General features: G+C 46.6%; 1 protein-coding gene across 2 annotated transcripts; it reads right to left on the bottom strand.

Annotated features, from left to right (window-relative positions):
- Nucleotides 1-377: 377 nt before the first annotated feature.
- On the bottom strand, nucleotides 378-11,817 carry Cited4 (Cbp/p300 interacting transactivator with Glu/Asp rich carboxy-terminal domain 4). Of its 2 annotated transcripts, XM_008835432.3 has the most exons (2): nucleotides 10,928-11,817; nucleotides 378-707 (listed from the first exon to the last, which is right to left on the bottom strand). In XM_008835432.3, the coding sequence occupies exons 1-2, from the start codon at nucleotides 11,462-11,464 to the stop codon at nucleotides 657-659; spliced, it is 588 nt and encodes a 195-aa protein (XP_008833654.1). In that variant the 5' UTR covers nucleotides 11,465-11,817; the 3' UTR covers nucleotides 378-656. The 2 variants fall into 2 exon arrangements, with proteins under 2 accessions (XP_008833654.1, XP_008833653.1); XM_008835431.3 differs by lacking the exon at nucleotides 378-707 and having other exon boundaries at nucleotides 10,450-11,817.
- Nucleotides 11,818-26,882: the final 15,065 nt, after the last annotated feature.

Below are 26,882 nucleotides of genomic sequence, written 5' to 3'. Positions count from 1 at the left end.
TCCAAGCATATCCTCTGCACCTCTAACCATCTACCCTGCACACTAACCACTCCAGACACATACCTTATAAGCATCATCCATTCATGCCACTTGCCACACATTGTCACATTCTTTGGCATTTCCTTCTTTCATGGGTTCGTGTCCACACTCTGTCCCATCTGTTCCACCATTTGAGCATCTGTTATATGTCCTGAGCTGTGGGACCTGCTTCCACTGTAGTAATTTGTGGGTGAGTCCTCTTGTAATACCCATTTTACAGACAAGAAAATGGAGACTCAAAGAAAGGAAGTGAGCTGCCTGACATGGGCACTCATAGTGCGGAATGATTCCAAGTCTACTAAATTCCAGCAGGTTTTATTGCACAGGACTCAGGGCCTTGATATCATCCCAACCCCACCAAGCACCATGGAGCGGAGGAAGCTTGAGGTCTAATCTCAATGGAGCCACTTACTACTGCCGTTTTCTCTATGGAGACTGTTGGCTGCCCACCAAAACCATCCTTCTCCTCTTCCATAATACCTGAGTTGTTGATAGACACATGACTGCCAGCTAGAAATCAACTCGCCAGCTTCCTTTGCTGCTAACTTTAATTAAATATGGTCATGTGATATGGTTGGTAGGTTTAAAGCCTTGGGTGTGCTCACTCCTCACGCTCCTCACACTCTTCCTCCTGAACTGCACGTGGTGTTCATGACCCAGCTTCCACTCTGAAAACAAAGATAAAAAGAGAAATAAGAGATTGGTTTGGAGTTTGAGCAGCTCTCTTGGCTCACGAGGTTGGGAGATCATGAACAGCAGGGTAACAAGAAAAAAGCAGCCTGGTTTTGACTGACTGGCTGGAACTCAGAGGAAATACGTTCTGCTCTTCAAGTCCTTGAAAACATCTCTGGTTCTTTGTGCTGTAGTAGCTGAGCCGACACTTAAATATCTCTTACTATGTGCAATGTTCTATCCCTTTTCCACTGATGTTTTGTTCTGTTTCTGCTTTTTGAGACAGGGTCTCATGTAACCCACGGTGGCTTCCAACTCCCTATATAGTCAAGGATGGTGAACTTCTGATCCTCCTGCCTTTGCCTTCCAAGTAGTACTGGGATTATAGGTGCTCTCCCATGCCTAGTTTATATGGTGCTGGGGGCTGAATCCAGGTCCTATGCACGCTAAGCAAGCACTCTACCAATCAAACTACATACCAGCTCCCCACCCTTGTTTGATTATTTATTTTTAAACAGGGTCTTGATATTTAGTCCTGGCTGGTCTGAAACTTGCAATGTAGCCCAGGCTGACCTTGAACTTGTGACAATACTCCTGCCTCTGCCTCCCAGCTGTTGAGGCCACCATGCATAACACAAGGTTCTATCTTAAGTAAATTAAATGTTTGAACTCAATAAGTTAAAATAGTAGGTGTGTGCTAGTGAGCAAGTCAGTGCAGTTTTGTGAGGTTCAGTCTTTATCTGAAGCAATATTGCACTGAGTTAAGTCACTGAGAGTCAGGTGAGATATTCCGCGGCAGTCCTGGTCAACCTAACAAGCATATTCAACAAGCATATTCACATATGTGTGAAGCACTAGCTACAGTTTGTTGTTGTTATGGAGGCAAAGTTTTGCCATACAGCCCAGCAGGCCTCAAACTGATAATTCTGCCTCAGCCTGCCAGTTAGGATTACATGTGTGTACCACCAACACTAGCTGAAAATTTGACACTCTTACTTTTTTAAAAATTAACATTTAACACTGCATTAATTAATTGATGTGTACACACATGTATGAATGTGCAGGTGTGGTCAGAGGGCAACTTGCAGGAGTCAATTCTCTTCCTTTACCATGTGGGTTTCAAGAAAAGTGATCAGGTCTTGACTGCAAGAGCCTTTATCCCTTGAGTCATCTACCTGCCCCCCTGACAGCAGACTTTTATATAAAGAAGACAAAGCATTGCTATTTCAAAGTAGACATGAAAAACTAAAGAATTTGAGGGTCTTTTTTTCCTTAACTTTAGAGTTTAGCATTATGTCACTTCAAATCACATCTGGAGGAACACGCACATACTTAAACTGCATGGGCTATAAATAAGGGAGAAGTGGTTCTCCAATGCAAATTTGGGGGGGTACCTTGCCCCCAAGGACTGGCTCCCAGAAGGCATAGTGGCAGATACCTCCTCTCAAGGCCTGAAGGGCCATTTGCATGGGCATGGTTTGGAGTCACTTCTCTCCTTTCCCTGAACCTCCTCTCTGGGCATGTGAACAGCTATGGTTCACTCTGCACCTGCTGTACCGAGCTGGAAGCAGCTATCACGTACAGGGGAGCTTATCACACACCAGGCACTGTGCTGAGCGCCTATCAGCTGATAGCTCATTTAAGCCCATCAGTTGAGTGTATCTGTATTTGAACATATTTTAGATTAAAAAGAAAAACAAAAAGCAGAAGCTCAGAGTGGCAAAGTGGCTTTGCCAAATGTCACAGATGGAGTTTGGAACCAGAATTTAAACCTAGGTCTATGTGACACCAAGACCTGACCTTGTCTCTCAGCTCTAGCTGCTAATACATGCATGCTGTTCTCCGAGGCAAAGTATGGGCAGAAACACAAGTGACTACAATGTCCTCTGAGCTGAAAAGATCTTTCATCCCTTTAATTTAAAGGCACTCTTAAGGGAAAAACATAGAGAGATTTGATGGCATATAAAATTAATAACTTCCAGATGGAAAGGGGGCACAGTGGGCAAAGTGTTCACTGAGCAGGCATGAGGGCCTAAGTTTGGATCCCTAACACCCACATAAAGAGCCAGGCAAGGCTGGGAGGGGACAGAGACAGGCAGGCGAGGGAGTGCCCAGAACTTTGCTGCCAATCAACCTAATTGACCAGTAAGCCCCAGGTTCAGTAAAGAAATCCTGCCTCAAAAAAATAAAGTGGAGCCAGGCATGGTGGTGCACGCCTTTAATCCCAGCACTCGGGTGGCAGAGGCAGGTAGATCTCTGTGGATTCAAGGCCAGCCTGGTCTCCATAGTCACTTCTATGCCAGCTGGGGCTACAGGGAGACCCTGTCTCAGAAAGACCAAAAACAAAAACAAAAACAAAGATTAGGTAGAAAACAATTGAGAAAGGCATCTGCCGTGGATCGCTTGCTTCTGCAGATACACATGGGCATATGCTTACACACAAACATGCACACCACACACACGCACACACACACACACAAAGTTAATAACTTCCAAAAGGCAAAAGATATCAAATATAAAGTTAAGTAATTAGCAATAGATGTGGAGAGAATATTTAAATGTTTACAGAAGATAAGGGTTTACTATTCATAATATGTAATGATTTCTTATATAAACCATGCCTGGTGGCACAGACCTATACTCCTAACTGCTCAGAAGACCAAGGCAGGAGGATCACAAGTTCAAGGCCTGCTTGGGTTACAGAGAGAATTCTCTGTTTAGACCAGTCTAAACAACTTAGTGAAACCTCAACCTTTAAAAACGTAAAAACATTTTTTAAAGGTTGGGGATATAGCTCAGTGGCAGAGCCTAGCATATGGAAGGCTCTAGGTTCAATTTTCAGCACTGGGGATGGGAGGGGAAGCTCTGGTAAACTATTAAGAAAAAGACAACCTCAGTAGAAACCCAGACAAGGGTATGAATGATAATTCATAGAGAAAGAAATATAAATAGACATAAGTGGAAATTAAGTTCTTCTTTTACCCACTTAGGGAGGTAAAACTTCCTAATGCCCAGGGTAGCCATGATTGTGAGCCTACAGGTGTCCTTACACAGAGCTGGCAGGAGATGTGGGATTAGTCACTCCATTTCGGGAAATCTTTGGCAATAGCTGTCATAATTTTATTTGCGAACATCATCAGATCAAGTAATTCCCCTTCTAGGAATTCATTCCACAGAGCCATTCCCACAAGCATTAAAGGTAAATAGACAACGGTCTACTTGTAGATTATTTCTAACACTGAGATTTAGGAAATAGTGTGCATTTTCATCACTAGGGGCTAGCAAGGTAGATTAAGCATAATGCAGTCATTAGAAATAATGAAGATGCTAGGTATAATGGTACCTGCGTGTACTCACAGCCCTCGAATGTGGAGGCAAAGGATCTGAGCACTCAGAGGCTAAGACAGGGGGATCACTGCAAGTTCTAGGCTACATAGTGAATTCCCAGCCAGCCTTGTCTTTGAGACCCTGTCTCGAAACAACAACAGAATAAATATCAAGGTAGAGTCATATATACTAAGCCATATATAATAAGCATGCACAAAATCCTGGGTTTGATACCCCACTACCCCATAAACTGGGCATGGTCCATTCCTGTAATCCTAGTACTTGGAGGTAGAGGCAAGAGGATTAGAAGTTCAAGGTCCAGCTAGAAAGGTGGCTCAGTGGTTAAGAGCTTGTACTGCTCTTCCAGAGAACCTGAGTTTGATTCCCAGTACCTACGTTGGATGGCTCACTATCACCTGTAACTCCAGCTCCAGGGGCTTTGACCTCTCTTCTTAGACTCTGCAGGCACTGGCATTCATGTGCACGTGCCCATTTACATATAAACACATAATTTAAAAATAATAGGGCTGGGGAGATGGCTCAGCAGTAAAGAGAGCTTGTTGTTCTTGCAGAGGATCTGGGTTTGATTCCCACCACCCCCATGGTGGCTGACAACTGTCTGTAATTCCAGTTCCAGGGGACCCAACGCCCGTTGGCATTGCACAACATGGGTACACTTACACACATGCAGGCAATACACTCATACACATAAAATAAAAATAATAAAAATATTTTATAAGGAAACTCAAGGTCATCAAAAAAGGGAAAATATAATCTTAATTGTGTATGAACACATTTCATATATATGGATGTAACATATATGTAGGATATATTCATTTTGTTCATGAGAAAGAAAAGCTGGGGGTTTCTGACATATTTCATAAATTCTTTGGAGTATTTTGCCTCAAACATCTATCACTTTAGACTGAAAACAACATATTAAAAATGAAGTAAACAAAGTGATAATTGGCTTGTCTCGTTTGTTTAGCCAAGGCAGGATAGGTGGTCAGGGAGGGCCCTACTGCCTGATGTGCCCATTTTATGGGAAAGGCTCAGACCTAGGTCACTTACTAGTGCAAAGGTGAGCCCCTCTGGACCTGTGACAGAGACTCCCTCCCTGTTCACATCTCTTCTCCGAGGAGTTGGATGTTTTGGGATGTCCTTCTCACTCTCCAAAGAACAACCTTTTCCTAAGAGCCTGTGTGGTTGGCCATGTGTCTGTCCATTCCTTCTGCTGTCTGCATGTTGTCGAACAGCTTGTTTAACCTTTGAATGCTAGTCATCTAGAAGGAGGTTGAGCTGGGATTAGAATTCAGGTCTCCCAGCTCCAAGGTAGACTCCAGCTCCACGCACCCTTGGGCTGGAGCTCCAGCTTTGAGCTGGAAGCAGCCGCTCAGTACAGCACTTCTAATGCCTACTCTGACTGGCTCTTGGGGTGGAGGTGGGGCTGATAATGAGTCAAGTTCTGTCTTTAGAACATGGCAGTCCGATGAAGAAAGACCCCCTCACCAACTCTGACACACAATAGAATAGGCTTTCCATGGGTCAAAAGACCCTGGGGAAGGGTGTTTCAGGCTTAGGTACAGAGGTCATGAGGCACAAAAAACCTCCTGTATTAGGCCCCCTGGGGCTGGCTGGAGTCAAGCATAAGAAGGTGACTGGAGGAGAACTGATAAAGAGGCTCTATCCCAGGCTTGTTGTCCTGTTTCCCAGCTGGGAGCAGCGCACAGAGGCAGTTGCTTAGCATCCCCTCAGTATATCTTCACAGGAAACCTTAGGTACCTGTTTGACAGATGAGAATGAACTCAGAGTAGCTTCCTGTGCTTTTTCCATCTGTCAGGGCACACTTTGGGCCTAGGCCCAGTCTCCCCACCCTCCTGTCATTCTCAAATTGACCCCATCTCACCTTTTGTTTGCTTGAGACAGAGTCTCATGAAACCCAGAACACACTATATAGTCCAGGCTGGCCTTGAACTGCTTCCACTCGGAAGCACTGGTATTATAGGCATGCACCACACACCCAGGTGCACTCCATCTCACCCTTTTTATTTTATTTTTTTACCCTTTTATCATCATCACAAACTCTCAGCTTTCCAGACCCGAACTACTTAGCAAGGCCTGCCTGGAGCCCTCTACCGTCTATACTCCAGGCTGGCCGGACCATAAGTCCCAAAGTGTGCAGGTTCCATTGGCCCAGAGAAGCTGCAGGATAGAGGCTGTGGCTATCCATCCTCAAACCCACCCTGCACAAGCAGCACTGCACCACTTCCAGTGTGTTCTCAGGACCCTGCTCTTTTGAGTCTGTGTAACACACACTTGTGATACTGGTGTTATTCTTGCCTTGTAAGGAAAAAGAAACAGGCCTGAAAGCTTAGCCACTTCTACATCTCACAGGCACGGAGGGCAGGCCCAGGCTGGGTCTCTGCTCTCGTTCCACTCAGATTCAGTTCCTTTGCCAGACTCAGCTTGGGGAAGGGACAGGCCCTGCAGAGCTAGGGTGTGCCTTGGACTAATTCACTGTGCCCCAGTTTCTTGACCTCTGGAACTTCCTATGGGGTGGGTGGAGGCTGAAACAGAGGCTGGAAGAGAAAGAGAACCTACTGGGCTGTCCTTATTAGTTCCTATCATTCCTACACACAGTCGGCACTCAATAGGTGCTGACTGGGTCATTCATTTGGCACTAATCCTGACCCAGCATTTCTATTAACAGAGTAGTGTGAAGAGTTAGGCAAGGGTGGATTAAGGAACTCACGAGGATCACTCAGTGATCAGCTAAACTGCTTAAGCTGCCTGGGAAAAGGCTGCGATCAGACTGCTCATTAATTTATTCAGCAAATGACTGCTGAGCATTTAGCTGAGTTGGAAGGGTGACAGCGACGATGGCAGTGCTTTAGTGAGATCTACCATGTGCTCATCAGCCCTATAAGGTTGTGAGATCTACCATGTACCCATCAGCCCTATAGGGTTGAGTGACCTTAAATTGCTTTTGTTGTTCTCTAATAAGGAAAGTGCTACTCTGGGACCAAGAGCATAAATTTGAGGAGATGCTTGTTATGATTCTGATGACATATTGGTCCCCACCCTGCTGTTTGTGGGAGACACTGATGTGCCACCCAAAGTTCCCTTCCATAGACCTGTCCCCTAGCTGTTGGCAGGCAGCCTTTCCAGAAGGTCCTTTGGGGAAAAGGTTCAGCTGAGGAGGGCTGCCCCACCCAGGGCCATGCCACTTCCCTAAGCAGCCCACATGCACTGCACTCCTTGATGAGGATAGAAGCATAAGGATATGTACTGGTCTAACTTGGGTGACTCTGAAGGGCCCTTCTAGCTCTAGAATGTTGCATGGGGCTGGCCCAGGCTCTTGCTGGACCTGCTGTGTGGCTTCTGCTCCCCTGGGCTTCCTTCCTTCCCTTGTATAATGCAAATACCCAAAAAACTCCCTAGTAAATCTCTTGTAAGGGGAACCCTACCTCAGAGTCTGCTTTCTGAGGCACTCAACCTGCAACAATCTCACTATTGGACTGACACCTTGCTAGCTGGTTAAAACACAGCCTTCTTAAAGACCAGAGGACTAAGATGTCTTCCAAAGTCAAGGTTCAAGGAGAACATTAACTACAAGCCCTCTGTTCTAAATACGTTACCTGCATTAACTGCTTTATTTATTTATTTATTTATTTATTTATTTATTTGTGTTTTTGAAACAGGGTCTCCTGTAGCTGGCTTAGAACTCACTATGTATACCAGGCTGGCCTCTGTCTCACAGAGATCCACTTGCATCTGCCTCCTGAGTGCTGGGATTAAAGGTGTTTGCCTTTATTTGGCTATTTATTTGGCTTTTTTGAGACAGGGTCTCATGTAGCCCAGGCTGGTCTCAAACTCAGTATGTAGCTGAAGATGACCTTGAACTCCTTGATCTATCTGCCTCCACCTTCTGAGTGCTGGGATTACAGGGGTGTGCCATCCAGTTAGCTTGCATTAATTCAATCTCCACAGCAACACTATGGTGGTGGTACTTTTAGTACCTTGAATTTACAGAGTTCTATTAATATAAAAATACAAGGTATTGATGATAATAAATAAATAAAAATAATGTTGGCATGGGGAAACTTTCAGATGATTGGGGGACAAAACCAAACCAAAACAACAACAACAACAACAACAACAACAACAAAACCAACAAAAAAAAACCTAACAAAGCCTACTTTGTCTGTGACTGGCTTCCCAGCATTTAGGGAGCCTGATTTCTGAATCCGAAGACCTGAGCAAAGGCCCAGGCAGGAGAGTGAGACCCACAGGACTGAGGGACAACAGGTTGCTTGGGAGGTGGGGTCTCAGGAAGAGACCATGGGAAGTGGGTGCTTATAGAAAGACTAAGACTGCTCCTTAGACTCTTCTAGAACTGGACTTAATGCTATGAGACTACAAGCCCATTGTTCTTTCCCCTCCAGCTTTGGAAATCAGCTGGTGAGATGTCTTAGTCTTATCTTTGTCTGTCCACCTGCCTGCTGACCAGCTTGTCTAGGGTCCCCCTCTTGGAGGAATGGTAGGCTTTTTTGTTTTGTTTTGTTTTGTTTTGTTTTGTTTTGGTAGTAGGGATTGAACTCAAGACCTTGTGTATGCTAGACAAGTGCTCTACACTGAACTATATATCCAGTACCTTTTTTTTTTTTCCATTTGGAGACAGGGATCTTGCTTTGTAGTCTAGGCTAGTCTAGAATTCACTATATAGTCCAGGCTGACCTCAAACTCAGTCTCCCCAGTGTTGAATTGTAGATGTGAGCCACCACATGGCTTGGTGTTGCTTCATTAGATTCCCTCCTATATGGGGAGCCTTGAAAGTTTGCCAACTGTTTATCAACTCATCCTCGAACTGGTTCCTCACTTACAGTAAGGATAATTGCCTTGTAAAGTAGCAGGGTAGGGATATTAGCTTCGTTTTACTGGTGGAGAAACTGAGGCCCAGACAAAAGAGAATCAAAGTAATGTTCAGTCCAGGATCAAACCTTCCTGTCCCACTTGAACTCCTTAGTTTCTGTCTCTGGCCCAGGGTCCTTGGCAAAACTGGAGCACACACTGACCTCTCTGAGTTAAGGGGTCAGGCCAGGCCCTGGCCAGAACTCTCTTCCTTTGTCTCTCTCTCTCTCCTATTCCAGAATACCCTGGGATCTTAGAGTAGACCTTTATTCATTAGTCAAACACTTCCTGTCACCCACTCTTTGCACGTTGCTTGCCTCAGAGCTGGTGCCCACACAGTATGCCTTGGGGTCTCATGACTGCTGGAGTCATACCCACAAGCACTTGGCATTAGAGCAGAACCCAACTACTGGGCACAGAAGGCCTCAGCCAGCATTACTCTCTAGTCTCTATAATCCACTGTCTCCTAGAGCATGCCCTAATGCCTGGTCCTAGCACAGTGGGAAGCGTCTCCTCTCAGCCTTCAGTCTCTTCCAGTCTTTCTCCCACATAGCAGGGGCTCTTTCCAAAGTCAGCAGCAGAGGGTACACTGGAGAGCAGGACATGGAGACCAAATTCTGCAGGCCTGGAACTCTTTGACATCCCTCACCTGTGGAATGAAGACTGAGATGGCCACATAAAGTTGTCACAAAACTGTCAGACCTTTCCTGTCCTTTCTAGACACTCCATGCCTCCATAGATTCTGTACACTGGATGAATCCCTGCCTTTAATGGAGTTCTTCTCCAGTTCCTAAAAACAACACTCCTCACTGTTCACATCAAATGTCACTGCCTCCCTGAAGCCTCAACTGACCCTCACCCCAACCAACTGAAACTTCCTCCTCTGGGCGTGCCTGTTCCACCATTTTCCTGGACCCCTCTCTTCCATGTACCAAGATTAGTCATTTCCAGGTCTGTTCCCCACCTACTCCTACCTGGACTATGATTCCCTGAGCATCAGCTTGCAGAATGACCATCTCTGTTTACTGAGAGCTGCCTAAGAGTCTCTCACTGTGCTAAAGAGATAACAACTGGGATAGAGGTGAAGCATGAATAAGACCCTGGGTTCAATCCCCAGTAGCCCCCCCCCCCCCAATCAACTGAGACCAGGGCCACTCCAGCTGAGGAAACCACCTCAGAAACCGGAAGGGTTAGTGTTGTGGGCAAGGGAGAGACTCTGTCCTAAGGCAGGGCTTCCTGAATCATTAGATACCACCTAGCTCCCAGCACCCCAGCAGCGGTTAGTCGGATGGGTTAAGCTATCACCAGCAGCCTCTGCCTTCCAGCTTATGACCACAATTGCACAACTCTCTAGACATTTTCGAAATAAACTGTCAAATTTCGAAAGAAACTGTTAAAAGGGCCGTGGCCCCCTATTCCTTCAGGGTCTCCAACAACCTGTCTTTTGCAAGTTACTTATACTTTGAAGTTGGGATGACAAAGGAAATGAAAACTCAAGGCTAAAGCGACCCAGTTTTATTTTGATTTTGGAGGCCAGCTGGTGTATTGTTCCACTCCACAGGCATTAGCTGTAAAATCTCCCCGCGCCCCTCCGGCCCACAAGGGTGGGGGTTCAGGAAAGTGGCTCCGGGACCTGATCCCGGTAGTGGGCGGCACGGAGGTCAGGAACAGGCCTGCAATGGCTCAGATTGGGGCGTGGGGAAGGGTGAGGAAAGAGACAGGGCACGCAATTCAAGAACGTGGAGTCCAGAGGTTGGTTGAGTCCCCTCTACTTGACCGCTGAAGCTTTGGGGGGCGGGGGGATGAGAAGCAAGGCCAAGCTGTCACCCGGCGGGAGGCAGGGCCTGGAGGTCCGCCAGGCGTCCCCACCCCGAGCCGGGTTCGCGCGCAAACCCGCCGCCTCCACCCTCACGGAGGGTGAGTGGGGGCCCGGCCGCGGGCCTCAGCGTCCCTCGGACAGCGGGGTTCAGCAGCTCACCGAGCCGGCGGGCGGCGCCAAGCCCAAGTCCGAGAAGCAGTCGAACTCGCTCTGGCCCAGGAAGAGCTCCGGCAGCTCGCGCACTCGGTGCAGCCCGAGCTCCAGCTCCAGCGACGTCAGCGCCTCCTCGTCGATGAGTTCGGCGTCCATGCAGCCCAGAGCGGGCGGTGGCGATGATGGGGTCGCAGCACCGGGCGCGGGCTGCAGACCCGGGGCACCTCCGGCGGAGCCCGGCGGTACGGAGACGCCGCCCGGGTACAGCGGCGCCCCGGGATGCAGATGCGCGCTGCCGGCGGACTGAGGCTGCGCTGCCGGGAAGGGCTGGAAGGAGCCGGGCGGCCCGAAGGAGCTGTAGGCCAGGGTCCCGGGTGACTGCGGCGGTCCTAGCGGAGCCCCCCGGGGCCGCAGCCCGTGGTCCAGACCCTGGCCCGAGTAAGACTGAAGAGTCCGGAATGCGTGCGGGCCGTGGGCGGGGGCGGTGGGCGGTGGCCTCTGCACCAGGCGGTAGCCCTCGGCGAGCATCAGGTGGTCGCCCATGGCAGCGGGCGGAGGGTCAGCGCGGTCGTCCCCCGGGTCCCGGCCAGCGGCTCCTCGGAGGCGGAAGACCCGGGCACCGATCCGTCCCGGCAACTCAGCCAGGCAAAGAAGACTGAACTGGACCGGTTCCCCGGCCACTCCCGGGAAGTACGGAGCTCTGCTTTCCTGCGCACCCGGTGGACACAGCTCAAGGAGGCAAGAGAACTGAACACCTGCCCGGGCCAGGTCCCAGGATGTGCGTCTTCTTATTTTAAGAGGCGGGGAATACCCCGCCCCCGGACTGTCATTGGCTAGAGGAATAGCTTCTGGGCGGGCCGCACGCACCTCCTTGGAGATCCCAGCCCCGCCCCCTGTCTCAGGTCTGGTCCCACTTAATGTGTGCTTTGGCGGGGAGCTGGGGGGGGGGGATGTTTGACTCTGTCAGGCTTTATGGGCTAGACTGGGTGGGAGCTTGGATTTGTGAAGTGGGAGGGTTAGTTACTGAAGCCGCAGGATCTTGGGGTTCACATAACTTATTCTTTGTCCAGATGGAGACTGAGGCTTGGAGGTTTCCTGGAGATACACAGCAAAGCCTTTGAACACAGGTCTTGCGATGGCTATATCCACACAGGAAGGAAGTACTGCAGTGAGGCAAGATCCTTTGGAGACGTCAGCTCTCTGTCCCCACAATCCCCAGGGAGCCAGTTGCTCCTTTTCTGGCTCCCACTGCTCCCTGTCTGTTGAAGCATGTCCTGAGTTGTTATTAAAGTAATTTATGGGCATGTCTGCTGAAGGACTTGTTCATCCTCTTCTCCTCAGCACTTGGCCCACAGCCTGGGCCAGACCTGGCTTTCAGTAAAAGTGGGATGAATGAGGGAATGATGACATGAATTGCCACTCATTCACCAAATTGTGGCTTCTTACTCTGAAAGACGCTGACAACAGCAGCAGGGACCACACTGGCTTATGGTAAGGGGATGTTTGTGTACAGAGCCCTCCACCTTTGCCTGGCATACAGATACACAAATGTTCCTTAAATGAATGAAGGCTGGATGTAGTGCTGACGCTAAGAATCTTCCAGTGGGGGAATTTCACATCTCTGGATAACAATAATTCTAACGGGTTTTTTAAGTATCTTACTTTCTGCAAGCACCTTGTTGGGACAGGGCATAGCCTAGTGTCCTTTTTTACAGATGAGGTGACTAAGGCACCCAAAGAGACAGTGACTGTCCAGGGGTCACATTCAAGAAGTTAGCCCTATGCTCCCCAAGCTCTTTGAGCAACAGGCTGGCCAGAAGACAGCTTTCTTGAACCTTGACCTCCACGTGTCTGTCTTTCTCTGTCTTCTGACTCCCCTCCCCCAGCAGCAGCCCCTGGACTTCCTGGAACTTGAGTTTATCTAGACTGTGTAGAGGGGACAAGCTTAGCGCGGGAGTTCAGAGGCCCAAGTTCTAATCATAGCTCTACCACCTGCAGGCCTGTGACCCTTGGCTGTTGGGTGGGGTTGGGGGATAGCACTTGATTCTCAAGGGCCTCAGCTTTCTGCTGTGAAATAGTTTGTGATCCCTGCTTGTGTGCCTAAGAACTTGTGGGAAGATCAGTAATGGCCCCCTGTGTGGTAAAAGCGCCCCCCCATCTCCCTCCCTCCCTCCCTCCCTCCATCCCTCCCTTCAATTAAAGCTTCAATTAAAGCTAAATTCTTAAACCTGGTTGGACCTCAATCTCATCTGGAGGTGTGTCATTGGGGGATCCTAACCTTCTGACTCAGACTCTGAGAGTTTATTTATTTTTGTCAGGGCCTTGCTGTATAGTCCAGGCTGGCCTCAAACTTTCTATTCTTGTGCCTCTGCCTCCCTAGTGCTAGGACTGAAGATATTTTTGTTATTATTTTTAAATTTTATGTATATGAGTGTATTGTCTGCCTGTATGTAAGTGCACCTATGTTGTGCAATGCCAGTGGAGGTCAGGAGAGGGTGTCAGATATCCCTGGAACTGGAGTCACAAATGGTTGTTAGCCACCATGTGGGTGCTGGGATTTGAGCCCAGGTCCTCTGCAAGAGCTGCCAGTGCTCTTAACTGCTGAGCCATCTCTCCAGCCCCCTGAGAGTATTTTTGAATCATGAGAATCTACATTTAAAAATCCTTCTGACATAGTTGGCTTAAGGAATCAGTGTTTGGTAGTCATTACATCACAAGACAGTTTCCTTTAAAAATGTGTGTGAGGGCTGGAGAGATGGCTCAGTAGTTAAGAGCACTGACTACTCTTGCAGAGGACCGAGGTTTGATTCCCAGTACCCACATGGCCGCTAGTGGCCATATGTAACTCCAGTTTCAGGGGATCTGATGCCTTCTTCTGACCTCCGTGGGCATTGTACGACATGGGGATACCTACCTACACGCAAGCAATACACCCATACACATTAACTAAAAATAAAATATTTTCTAAAATATCTGTGAATGTTTTTAATGTTCTTTAATTTGGTCAACAAATATCAAGTGCCTTCCCTACATCAGACATTAATTGGCTTGTGACTTTCAAGTTTTTAAGGACATGAACTATTCTGAGAATCTAATGGAAACTGCAGACATGATGGCCACAAATTATTGCACATGCGTTTGATGGGTGGACTGATGGAGTCGGGGGTTAAAAACTAGTTAGAGGGGGCTGGAGAAGTGGCTCAGCAGTTAAGAGTACTGGCTGCTCTTTCAGAAGACCGGGGTTTTGTTCTCAGAATCCACGTTTCGGCTAACAGCCGTTCGTAACTCCAGTTCCACGGGATCCAACACCTTCTTCTGGCCTCTGTGGGCATTGCACAACATGAGTGCACTTACATACATTCTGGCAACATAATCATGCACATTAAAAAAAAAACTCATTAAAGACACCAGGGAGATGATTCAGTTGGTAAAGTGCTTGCCATACAAGCATGAGGGCTTGAGTTCTGATCCCCAAAACCCATATAAAAAGCCAAATGTTATATCTTGTTTGTAATCCTAGTGCTGGAGGTGGAAACTGGAGGATCCTGGTGCTTGCTGGCCAGCCAGATGAGGTCAATCTGCAAGTCCAGGTTTGATATTTCTCAAAAAATAAGTGGGGGTTGGTGAGATGGTGCAGCAGGTAAAGGTGCCTGTTGCTAAGCCTGCTGATCTCAGTTCAATCCCCAGGGCTACATGGTGGAAGGAGAGAACGGACTTCAGAAAGTTGTGTGTACTGTGGCACATACATACATTCATGTGCATACACACACAAATGTAAAAAAATAAAATGGAGAGCGATAGAGGGAGACACTAGATATTAACCTCTGGCCTCCACTTATACTGCACACGTCCACACATACAAACACATACATGTACAACACACATAAACCCATAAGGTAAAACAAGGACCATGTGTTAGAAAGTAATAGGTATAGGGAGAATAAAAAGAGGAATTAGGGGATTGGAGGATGAGGAGGATACAGGTTACAGGCTGTACAGGGAGTCACAGGGGGTGAGGCTAAGCTCCATGGAGAGGAGCAGAGATTGAAAAAAGAAAATGAATGGTAACCCAAGGCTGCAATCCCAGCACGAGGAGTGCTGAGGCAGGAGGATTGCTGAGTGTTCAGGGCCAGCTTGGGCTACACTGTGAGACCAAGTCTCAAAAGACTAAACTAAACAAAAAAGAAAAAAAAGGTGTGTGTGTGTGTATGTGTGTGTGTGTGTGTGTGTGTGTGATTAGTCATGTAGAGTCTGGAGCAGGCTGCCAAACATAGGAAACACAATGGGATTTCAGAGCATTTCAGATTTCTGACTTCATGTATGCGTGTATATGTGCGTGAGTGCATGCGTGTGTGCATGTGTGTAGGCCAGAGGTAGATGTTTGTGTCTTCCTCAATTGCTTTCTATTTTTTTGTTTTTTGAGACAAAGCCTCTCACTGAACCTGCAGTTCCTTGATTGGACTAGGTTGGCCAGTCAGCAAACCCCGGGAATCCTCCTGTCTCCACCTCCCCAGCCCTGGGGATACAGGCTTGTACTATCACACTAGACTTAAAAAAATATATCGGGCTGGAGAGATGGCTCATCAGTTAAGAGCACTGTCTGCTCTTGCAGAGGACCCCGGGTTCAATTCCCAGCACATACATGGTGGCTATGAACTGTCCTTAACTCCAGTTCCAGGGTAATCCGAAGCCCTCTTCTGATCTCCGTGGCATTGCACGACATGGGTGCATTCACATACGTGCAGGCAATACACTCATACACATAAAATAAAAATAATAAATAAAATAGCCACCATGTGGGTGCTAGGATTCGAACCCAAGTCCTCTGCAAGAGAAGCCAGTGCTCTTAATTGTTGAGTCATCTCTCCAGCCCAACACCCAACTTTTTTTTTTTTTTTTGGTCTTTTTTTGAGACAGGGTCTCCCTGTAGCCCCAGCTGTCCTGGAACTCACTATGTAGATCAGGCTGGCCTTGAACTCACAGAGATCCACCTGTCTCTGCCTCCTGAGTGCTGGGATTAAAGGCGCGTGCCACCATGCCCGGCCCAACTTTTTTTTTAACTTAAAAAAAGTTATTGAGAATTTCATACATGCATATAAGGTGTTTTGATCAAATCCACACCCACTCCCTCCCCTTCAATGCCTCCCATATCTCTCCAACACTTTTTCCTGACAACTTCGTGTACTCTTTCCTTTTTTTTTTAAATGGGGCTTTTTGCTACTCTAACATTCCCCCCTCCGAAGAGGTAAACCTAAAATCTTTTAGGGATTAGATAAGAGCTCCCAAATACTTTTGACATTTTTGGCCTTTGGAACAAGGTATGCTGCCCAAGGACATTTTGACTTTTAGCTAAGAAACTGGCTAGTTTTCTTTGGGGTCTTTTTACCCTAACTGCCTAGCCAATTCCTACCTCCTATTCTTATCACACCATCCTCTGAAATTGCTGATGGGAAATGGGGACTCAAACCTCTCTGGCTTCTTTCATGCTGAACAGAGATGCAGGGCCAACACCCAGCTTTTTATGTGGGTGTTGGGGAGGCGAGCTCAGGTCAGCATGCTTGCCTGGCAAGCACTTTACAGACAGAACCGTTTGCCCAGCCCTGGATTTTTTATTTTCACTTAAAAATGTTTAATTTAATTTTATTTTAGAGATAAGGTCTCACTGTGTAGCCTTGGCTGGCCTGGATTTCCTATGCAGACCAGACTGGCCTTGGGCTCACAGAATTTGCCGTCTTAGTGCTGGGATTAAAGTTGTGTGCTACCATGCCCAGCCTTGGATTTTAATTTTAGAATTAAAGATGCTCAAGTCTATGCAAATATTCCAAAGTCAAAAAACCCTCCAAAATCTGAAGCATTTCTTGCCCCGAGTGTCTTAGATATCCAACCTCTGCTATTATTCCTGTTTCACAGAGGAGGAAAGGGAAGGGACCTGCCCAAGGTCACACAACTGCTTATTGATGGAGGAAGGAGTGCAGTGGTCCTCCTGGCGGCCTCCCATGGGGCACTTTCTTTGCCTTTGTTGTTGAAATGGCTGAAGGTCCTGACCCACATCTCCACAGCTTGCTGAACCTAGAAGGCTCTCTCCTCCCCCAAGTCTGCTTCACCAATGCCTTCCCCGGATTCAGGCTTCACTCAAATATCACCTCTCTCTTATTCTGACAGCACTGGTTAATTGTAGTGGCTTCCTAACCTGTCCACAAGTTCTTTGACATTCCTGCCTTCAATTCCTCTCTCCCTGAGTGTGAGAGAGACAGCGAGTGTGACTCATTTCTCACCAGCAGATTAGAGGAGAGCTGATGATGCCACTTCTAAACCAGACCCGAAAGATGCTATCCCCCACCTTTCAACAGGGTTTCATGTAGTCCAGGCTCGTCTTAAACTCTGTGTACCCAAGGATGACTTTCGAGGATGACCTTTGATTCCCAGTCCTCTTGCCATTGCCTCCCAAGTGCTGAGATTACATGTGTGTACCACCTCAGCTGACTTTGGCTTTTTCTTGCCAAAGAACCCTTGCCCTGTAGAAGGTGAGTTGATGTGGTGTGGGAACACTCCTGCAGCTGTAGAAAGGCCTATGAGACAAGGAACTATGTCTTCTTGCCAATAGCTGGCAAGGTATGGCAGCTTTTCACCAGTCTCTGCATCTTGTAAGCCAACTTGGAAGTGAATCCTCAGCTCCATCAAACTTTCAAAGGACTGTAGTCCTGTATCCTGTTTACAGCCTCATGAGAGACCCCAGTGACTCCTGGATTCCTGACCCTCAGAAATGGAGGTATCGAATGTGTATGTTTTAAATTGCTAAGTGTTAGAGTAACATGTTACGTAGTAGTAGAGAATTAACATATGGAAACAGCACCCTGTCTCTCTTCCATTCCTGGAATGGGACTCACTTTGCTCTGATTTTTTTTTTTCTAAGCATCTTTATCCTAACACACTAAACAACTCACTTATTTGTTGTTTAATTGATTATATCCCACCACATGCACACCAGTTCCATAAAGGCAGGGAATTAACCATTTCATTTAGGCATGTAGAACAGTGCTGGACACTGTATTTCACTAAATATGAGATGTTATCAATTTAAAAAGCTCTTATTCTGAAACAGTTAAAATGAATTTATATGCCTTTCAATCAGTAAAATATGACTGTGGGATTGATGGCTTAGTGATTAAGAGCACTGACTGCTCTTGCAGAGGATCTGGGTTGGGTTCTCAGCACCTACATGGCAGCTAACAACCATTTGTAGCCCCAATTTCAGGGGATCTGAAACCTTCTTCTGGCCTTGGACATTGTACACATAGGTGCACATACATGGGGCAGAACATAAAAATAAATAAATAAATAAATAAATGAAAATTAAAAATATAGTTGTAAGTGCTCCATTCAAAGTAGAATAAGAAAAGTTAGTCTGACATAGTGTCTCACACCTGTGCTCCTCAGTACCCAGGAGGCTGAGGCAGGAGGACCAAGAATTTGAAAGTCTGAGGCCAGTCTGGGTCACATAGTGAGACTGTGTAGAAAAAAAAGAAAAAGAAAAAGAAACACATTCCTGGGCCATGAGGTATGAGCAGAAGAGCTCAGGTAGACCATCTACCTGATGGAAGGCTCTTTAAAAGTAGAAGAAATTATTCAGAAATAGTAAATAGTAAATTCACAGAGTCATACGCTGGTGGGTGGGTGGCTGCCAGGGATTGGGGTGAAAGAATGGGGAGTAACATTGGTGGGGATGAGGGTTCCTTTTGGCTGGTGGTTACAAAACATTGTGAATATCACTGAATCCTTCACTTTAAGATGGTTAATTTTAATGGTATGCAACGTTATCTCAATTAGAAAACAAAACATACCACCAACAAGAAAAACCCACATGGATTCGGCCAGCACTACCTTTTGTCTTTTGCCTTTTCCCTTTCCCTGCCAGGGAGGAGGATGTGATGCCTAGAGGAGGGTGCAGCCATTTTTCAAACCTGAGGACAGATAATAATGATGGTAGCACTAACAACGATGGCTAATACTTATAGAGCACTTGCTGTCTACAGTACTGTTCTAAGTTCTTTAGGAATATCAGTTCACTTAATGTTCACAACAGCCCTAGGAAGAAAGCACTGTTATTTCCATTTTGTAGATGACACAGGCGGCCCAGAGAAACGTCATGGGCGGCAGTGTGGGACCTAGTTGGAGGCTGCTTCCTTTGTGTACCGTGGAACTTTTGTAGCAGTCTAGGATCCTCTGGAAGGTAGACAGGGCTCTTTCTGCCCAGCGTAGGGCCTGGTCTGTATGAAACAGTACATGTGTGGTGGAAGGCAAGTGGGTCAGAGCTTCATGGATAGGCTGAGGCACACAAGATGGCTTTGTCAACCAAGGGCATGGGGAAGCTATGAATGTACAGGGTGAGGTTCAGAAAGGTGACAGTATGTTGAACTCTGAAGGAGAGGAGGATCCAGCTCTGCAAAGGACGGAGGAACATGCTCTGGGCCAAGAAGCAGTGTGTGCAGAGGCTCAGGAGGGGAGGGGCTAGCAGGTTCTGAGAACTAAGAATGGCTTGGGGGTAAGGAAGCTGGTGAGTCCAGTTCACAATAATCAGACAGGAAATCTCGAGGGTCAGGCCATGAAGGTTCTGAGGCCAGGGAGTAGGCTAGTTAATGGGAGGCTACTGAATCTAGGAGGTTCAAGTGGTATTACATGAGGCCCAGAACTCTGTGATCTGTAGAAGAGAGAGATGAAGGAGGGGACAGGGAACTCAACTACCCACAATGAAGTCACATGTAGTAGGGTCTGGCATAAAGGCCCAAAGTCAGCACGTGAGGCAGAAATAAGTGGGGTCCTTAGAATTCTGTTGAGAATTTGAAACATATATATTTTCACAGGTTTGGCTCTTACAGTGTTTGGTGTTTGTGGGTACTTTTTATGGTAATAGATGGTATATGAAAAACTTGCTCCATAAGGCATTTCCCCAATTCTCTTCCACCCTCGCCTCTTAGCTCTACTTCCAGAGAAACTGACCTAAGACCCTCCTATGAAGTAACTTTTGATTGACAGCAGGAGGCCGATGTTCACTGTTTCATTCCATCCTCATGGGAACTCTAGGGAGTACCCCTCATCACGATGATGCACTCTGAGAAGTGCTCCCTTTCATTTTATTCCTTGGGCTCCTGCTTGTACTAGTGACTCACTTTAAGGCTGTATCCTTCTGTGGCACAGCTGATCAGACTAGAGTGGACCATAGGCTCAAGCTGGACTAGAGATTCTTCCCCCTAGGAATATAGAAGATGACTGTCAGACAGCAGCTCAAGTGACTGAGGCTGGGACAGTCCCCCTTCTCCACATACCTGGAGTATCCAGGAGAGCCAACTTCTGCCACAGGAAGCAGATAAATGGATGCCTGTCTATAGAGGCAGAAGAATGAAGTAAGTGGTGGAGAGAAAAGGAGAGGATGGGGCAGGAAGGGTGTCTTGCTAGATTTCTGATGACTTCCCATGTGTGGTCCAGTCCTTCCTATGGCCTTCTGCCTTGGGTCAGCGATGATCCCTGATCTCCTCCTGAAACAGAGTCCTGACATGCTTCAGCTAGCTCAAGATGTGCAGGAAGAGTTGCGTAGGGTAGGGACTTGTATCCCTGTTCTACAGATGTCGAGGAGGCTGCTCGTCAGCTCATGGGAACTGCAGAAAGAGATGGAATAAGAATTTGCAGAGGGGCCAGTTTGTTCCAAGGTTCGCCTCCTTCCACTACTCTCCCTATGGCCCCAGTGCCGAGGCCTTCAGCTGAGTGCAGGTCTACGAGCATGTGGATGCTGTAGCTCTGGGCATCCCAGCTCTGGACTGGCAGAAACCACTTCCATAAGCCGAGGAATTCCAGAGCTGCTTAAGAACGGGACAAACGTGTCGCCTTCCCCTGGAAGCAACAGCTTCTAGTCTGGTACCCAGAGATGCATGGTGAGCAGATTCTGTGCCCGGCTTTGCAGCTGGGCTCAAAGGATGGTTAAGGATCCTTGTCTCTCCACTGGTGATGGTTTTGACATCTGATGTTGCCAGACCCAGAGTCAGAGACCTTGCACAGCCACGGGAAGGGGACTTTGCTCTGAGTGGCATTTTCTCACTAACCCTGAAGAATTAGGCTGATAAATGCGTCAGCGGAGAGCCTAAACCAAGCAGGTCTTGACTGCTTCCTCCATCTGAATCATTCCTATGCTTGCTTCAGCACCCCGCACAGATTAGGGAAAGGGGGCATTGACTGAATGCCTGGAATTGAATCTTTCCCTGTTGGTGTTCACCATTGGTGGTGTGTCCTCTCAGTCCCCATGGCAACACTTTGAGTAGCATGAAGACTGTAGTAGGGTCACTTTTGCTCTTTCATGTGGGAAGGGCTGGGATGCTGTGGTGTAAGAGTTTGGCCTCTGGGAACCCTCTGGAATCCTGGGTTTGAATTCTACCTCTAGGTATTGAGATATTATGGAAGTTATTCCTCTTCTTTGGGCCTCAGTTTTCTCATCTGTAAAACAGGAGTGATAATAACAACTATTTGACTAAAAAACGAGGAGGATTAAAGTGCCATCCATACTGCACTTGGCATTTTCAGCTCTGACCTAATGAACTAAGAGCTCAGTAAAAATTTTTTCTCAGAACTGGAGAGATGGCTCAATGGTTAAGAGCACTGACTGATCTTGTAGAGGACCTGCATTTGATTCCCAGCACCTACATGCTGGCTAACAACCATCCATAACTCCAGTTCCAGGGAATCTAGCATCCTCTTCTGACTTCTACAGACATTGTACGACACGGGTGCACTTACATACATGCAGGCAATACACTTATAAAATAAAAATAATAAAATACTAAAAAAGAATTTTTTTCTCCCACCTATGGTATTTCTCATAGCACCTGGTACATTGCAAGATAGTCAGGAAATGCTAGCTTAGCTTCAGGCCATCCTGGACCATCCAAAAAAAGAATTTTTTTCTCCCACCTATGGTATTTCTCATAGCACCTGGTACATGGCAAGATAGTAGGAAATGCTAGCTTAGCTTCAGGCCATCCTGGACCATCCATCCTTGATTAAGCTTCCTGTTGACGGCAGCTGTAGGACTCAGCACAGGAGAGACCAGCAGAAGAGCCACCTTGCTGAGCCCAGGTAAACCACAGCACATAGACTTGTGAGATGATTTTTTTTTTCTTTAAAGCCCAAGTCAAGTCCATTGTTGTTACACAGCAAAAACTAACTGATAAAAACAACAAAGTTATAGGAAGGGTTGTGTAATGATTGGTTTTCATTGTCAACTTGACTGGGTTGGAGTCACTGTGGAAACGCACCTCTGGGTGTGTCTGTGAGGATGTTTCCAGAGAGGTTTTACTGAAGAGGGAAAGCCAACCCTGAATATGAATGAGTGACACTATTCAGTGTGCTGGACTCCTAGGCTGAATAAAAAGCTGAGTGACCAGAGTGCCAGAATGCATCTCTCTTCACTTCCTAATTATGGACACGTGTGTCCTGCCCTCTCATGCTCCGGCTGCTGTGCCATTCCAGCCATGATGGGACCACATCCCTTCTCAAACCACGAGTCAACACAAACCCTTCCTTCTTTTAGTTGCTTTTGTTAGGTATTTGATCACAGCAATGAGAAAACTAGCTAATACAGGTCAGGATGGAGTTCATCTTCGAGAGCAAGTAGCACCAGGACTCTCCCATGTGTGTCTTGTCTTTGTTCTGTTTCTGCATATTAGCCTCATTTTCTTTCAGAGCTGACCATCTTCACAGTACAGAAAACACTGGGTGGTATATCTTGCAACTTCAGTTGATGGAGAAAACCAACTTATTTGTCTACAACCCACGTTGAAAAAAATCCCAGAGAAGAAACTCACTAGCCAACTTAGGTCAAACACCTTCTTGGAAAATAAGCTGGTGACAAGGTGAGGAGGGTGGGTGGCGAGACACATGCTAGGTGACATGTAGCCATGTGCCAGGCTCTGTTAAGGCTTAAACACATTTAACTGACTTTATCCTCATAACACAACGATCTAATCAGACCTGTTATCCTCTCTTCTTGGAAATAAGGAAACTGAAAATTGAGGCACAGAGAGATAAAGCAACTTGCCCAAGGTCACATAGCTAGAAGGAAGTGCAGTTAGGATCCATACCAAGGCTGCCAAAGCCTTCAGAGGTCAGAGGGCATCAGATCCCTTGGAACTGGAGTTACAGATGGTGGTTAGCTGCCATGTGGGTGCTAGAAATTGAACTTGGGTACTCTGGAACAGCCAGTGCTCTTAACCACTGAGCCATCTCTCCAACCCCCAGAACTCAACTCTTAATAACCACATTACTTCACCTCTCTCTCATATTAAGCTCCTGGGGAGATCCAATGGACTGAAGGTTGAGTTGGATGGACTCACTCCACAGAAGGAACTGGATGCTAGCCCAGAGATGGGAAGCCTCTAGAGCCCTTAATCAAACTGCCTTCCGGTCTCTAAATGCCTGTCATTTGGCACTGATACAGGAAGGTCTGGGAGGATCTAGGAACAGTGTGTGACATTACCAGGAAATGCATTTCAATTCAATGGAAGGAATTTCCATAGAGTCAGGGAGGTGAATGTTGAAGGTCACATAGCAGGCCACTGGCTGCACTTGGATTTAAACTTCCACCAGAGGAGTGCTCTTCAGGCTTTGCTATTAGCCACTGAGGCCCAAGTGTTCTCAAAATGTGGGGAGGAACACTGGTGGGTATGGGGTGGGGAGAAACAGTTCCTTAGCTTTCTGCCCAGACCTCAAGGACCTGCTGTTGCCCAGCAGAAAGGGGCTGTGTGATCACCTCTAGTTAGCCTGTCAGTGGAACCTCTTCTTCCACTAGGGTGCCAATTCCCAAGGGACAGAGTCCCATATTTTCTATGCCCAGCTAGGAGAAGTCCTGATTGGGCCTATAGAAGTGGTGCAGGGGACTCCTTATGGCTCTAGTGGCCTCCGTCCTGGCTTAGATGACTAAGGGGGACAGGGTTGAACAGAAACGGGCCACCAGGATTTTGTCTGGGTGGAACAGCATGGCGCTCCATTTGCTGGAATTTCCCAGGTATATCTTGATTCTCTTAGTGGAGGGAGAGTGGCACTGGAAGATGGTCCCAGCAAGTAGCCTGTCAAAGGGGATAAGGAAAATGGGAAAGAAGCAGCACTTTCTCATAAGGCATCAGCGTCTGGTGTGTCCTCCCCTTTGGGAAGGGACCAAACCCGCCATACCCCCAGTGCTTACCATGGGAGAAGTTTTGGCTTAGCTGGGTGACTCCCAGCTCTTTAATCAAAGCTGTGTAATGGAAATTTAAAAGTGAGTCACATACGTAACTGGAAATATTCAGGCAGCCACCTTTTACCAGATAGGTGTTTTAACCAACTAAGCAATGAAGCCTTACTAGCCACATTTTAAAAAGAAAAGAGAAATGAGCAAAATTTATTTCAATAACAAGTTTAACTTACTCCATCCAAAACAATTCCATTACAATTTGTAATTCATGTAAAAATTATTATTGCAGTGTTCGTGATCAGACCCAGGGCCTTGTGCATGCTAGGCAAGCACTCTCCTACTGAGTCCCAGTCCCAGTCCAATAAATAAAGTTATAAGAAAATGAGGTATCTTGTATTTTATTTATTTATTTTTAATTTGAGACTATTTTATTATTCCAAAGAGAGGCAATTTTTAACACATTTTTCCAGAAATAACTTGAGCAGGTTACATAAAAATATATATACAATGACATTTAACAGGGGAAAAGAGGAACAAGAAATCAAAGACCAAAGGATTTGCCAACATGGGGTCAACTTTGGTGGAATAATGAAAGTTTCCATTAGTTCTGTTTTTTTGTTTGTTTGTTTTTGAAAATCCTAATGAGTTTATTGGGCTTGCTAACAAAGCATAGGATGGGGGGTTATTTACGGAAGAGTGGGGGCCTCCCCCTCATTTATGGCTGCCCTGGAGAGACCACATTAAAATATAGGTCCTGTGACTTCTTGACAACTGCATAAAATGGAAAGAGAGGTGCCTCAGGCGTTCTCGTTCTCGGCTTATATATCCTTAGCCCCTCCCCCACATACAGCTAAGGTTGACTGATCAGGTGGGAGGGGTAACTGACTCCCCCATCGACTCCTTGAGGAGCATGGGAAGGAGGTGTGACTATAGCTTGCCAGCATTGTGATAGGAGGACACTTCCGGGTAACACTCCACCCCTTCCTCCATCTCTTACATTCTTTCCACCAACCTCTTCTGCAAAAGTCCCTGAGCCTTGGAGGGGGTGGTAGGTGTGGGATGATCTTTCTCCCATTGTGGCAAGGCACTGAACTGTTGGGTCTCTATATCATCTGTTTTCCATGTGCTGTTGGTCCATTTCAGTGGGAGTCCATCTACTATAAAAACACAAACAGCAAGAAGCAAAATCATCTAAACAGTGGCTGCTATAATAACTTAACCTATGGCATAAACGCAAATGTTTGGATGGTACTTTAGCAGGTGCATCACATCTGCCTAACAAAACAATTGCAGTGGCCTCCCACTGGGGCCTCTATCCTCCCCTGCCACAGGGGGTTGGCCTGGTCTACAGTACCAGATGTGTGTTCCACCTCTAGGAGCTGGCATTATATCCAATTGAAAATTTGTTGGTTGCGGGGCTGGAGAGATGGCTCAGCGGGTAAGAACACTGGCTGTTCTTGCAGAAGACTTGGGTTCAAATCCCAGCACCCACATGGCAGCTAACAACTGTCCATAACTACAGTTCCAGGGGATTCAACAGCCTCTTCTGTCCTCTGTGGGCATTGCATGACATGGGTACACTTACCTGCATGCAGGCAATACACTCATACACATAAAATAAAAATTATAAAATATTTTAGAAAATTTGCTGGTTGCACATACACTAGATGCGTCACTATTGCACCAGCAGGAACATTTTGTTTGGCATTGCTGATAGTCAGCACCTGGAGTCTGTGGTTGAGCAGAATTATAAGGAAACAATTCTTCCCCAGACATTTGCATATCACCTTCTGGCACTATGAGAGCCACCCATCCAGTGGCAGGGAGCTTCCAGCTTAATCTAAGCTTGATTTCTCCCTCTCCTGCACTCAAATCATGCAGTGTCCTCAGCAATAGGGTTTTATCATCCACTTCTGGTGTACAACCCAACATTACTGGCAATGGCCTTTACTGTTTGGGGGACCTCTAGGGCCCCTCTGGCCAACAGTTCATAGGGGGGCAACCCACCTCTGGCACTGGGATTTTCATTTAGCAACCATATGGCTTCTGGAAGTATTTTCTTCAATCCCTGTAGGGTTCCTTCTGTGCTTAAGGTTTTTTTGTTGTTGTTGTTGTTTTGTTTTTTTCACTGTGTATCAGGAGAATTTTCCATTTATTCCCATAGTTCTTTGAATAGCCCTCCTTCCTCCCTCCCCTTTACCCCCTTTTTACACATTTTGCTCTTAGTAACACCTTTCTCCTACTATTCTCTCTCAGATTCCTTCTTTCTTTTTACCTCCCTGGTTCCCTTCCATATTCCTGGTTCCTGCAGTTACATTAGGATATGCGCTCATTTATAAGGATTTGGTGCTAGGATCCACAGATGAGGGAGAACATAATGTCTTTTGTTTTTCTGTGTCTGCATTACTTCACTTAGTATAACAGTTTCTAGATCCATCCATTTACCTGCAAATTTCATTATTTCATCTTTCTTTACTGCTGAATAGAACTCCATTGTGTAAATGTACCACATTTTCATAACCACTCGACAGTTGAGGGGCACTTAAGGTTGCTTCCGTCTCTTAGCTACTGTGAAAAGAACAGCAACAAACATGGTTATACAAGTATGTCTGCAATAGGATGAGTCCTTTGGATATATGCCAAGGAGTGATATAACTGGGTCATATAGTAGGTTCAGTTTTAGTTTTTTAAGAGTTCTCCACACTGTTTTCCATAGGGGTTGCATGAGTTTGCAATCCCACCAGCAGT

The sequence above is a fragment of the Nannospalax galili genome, unplaced genomic scaffold (genome assembly GCF_000622305.1).
Source record: "Nannospalax galili isolate Female #2095 unplaced genomic scaffold, S.galili_v1.0 scaffold577, whole genome shotgun sequence".
NCBI lineage: Eukaryota > Metazoa > Chordata > Mammalia > Rodentia > Spalacidae > Nannospalax > Nannospalax galili.
The sequence above is the reverse complement of the archived record's forward strand: the minus strand, read 5'-3'. Positions and strand labels throughout refer to the sequence as shown.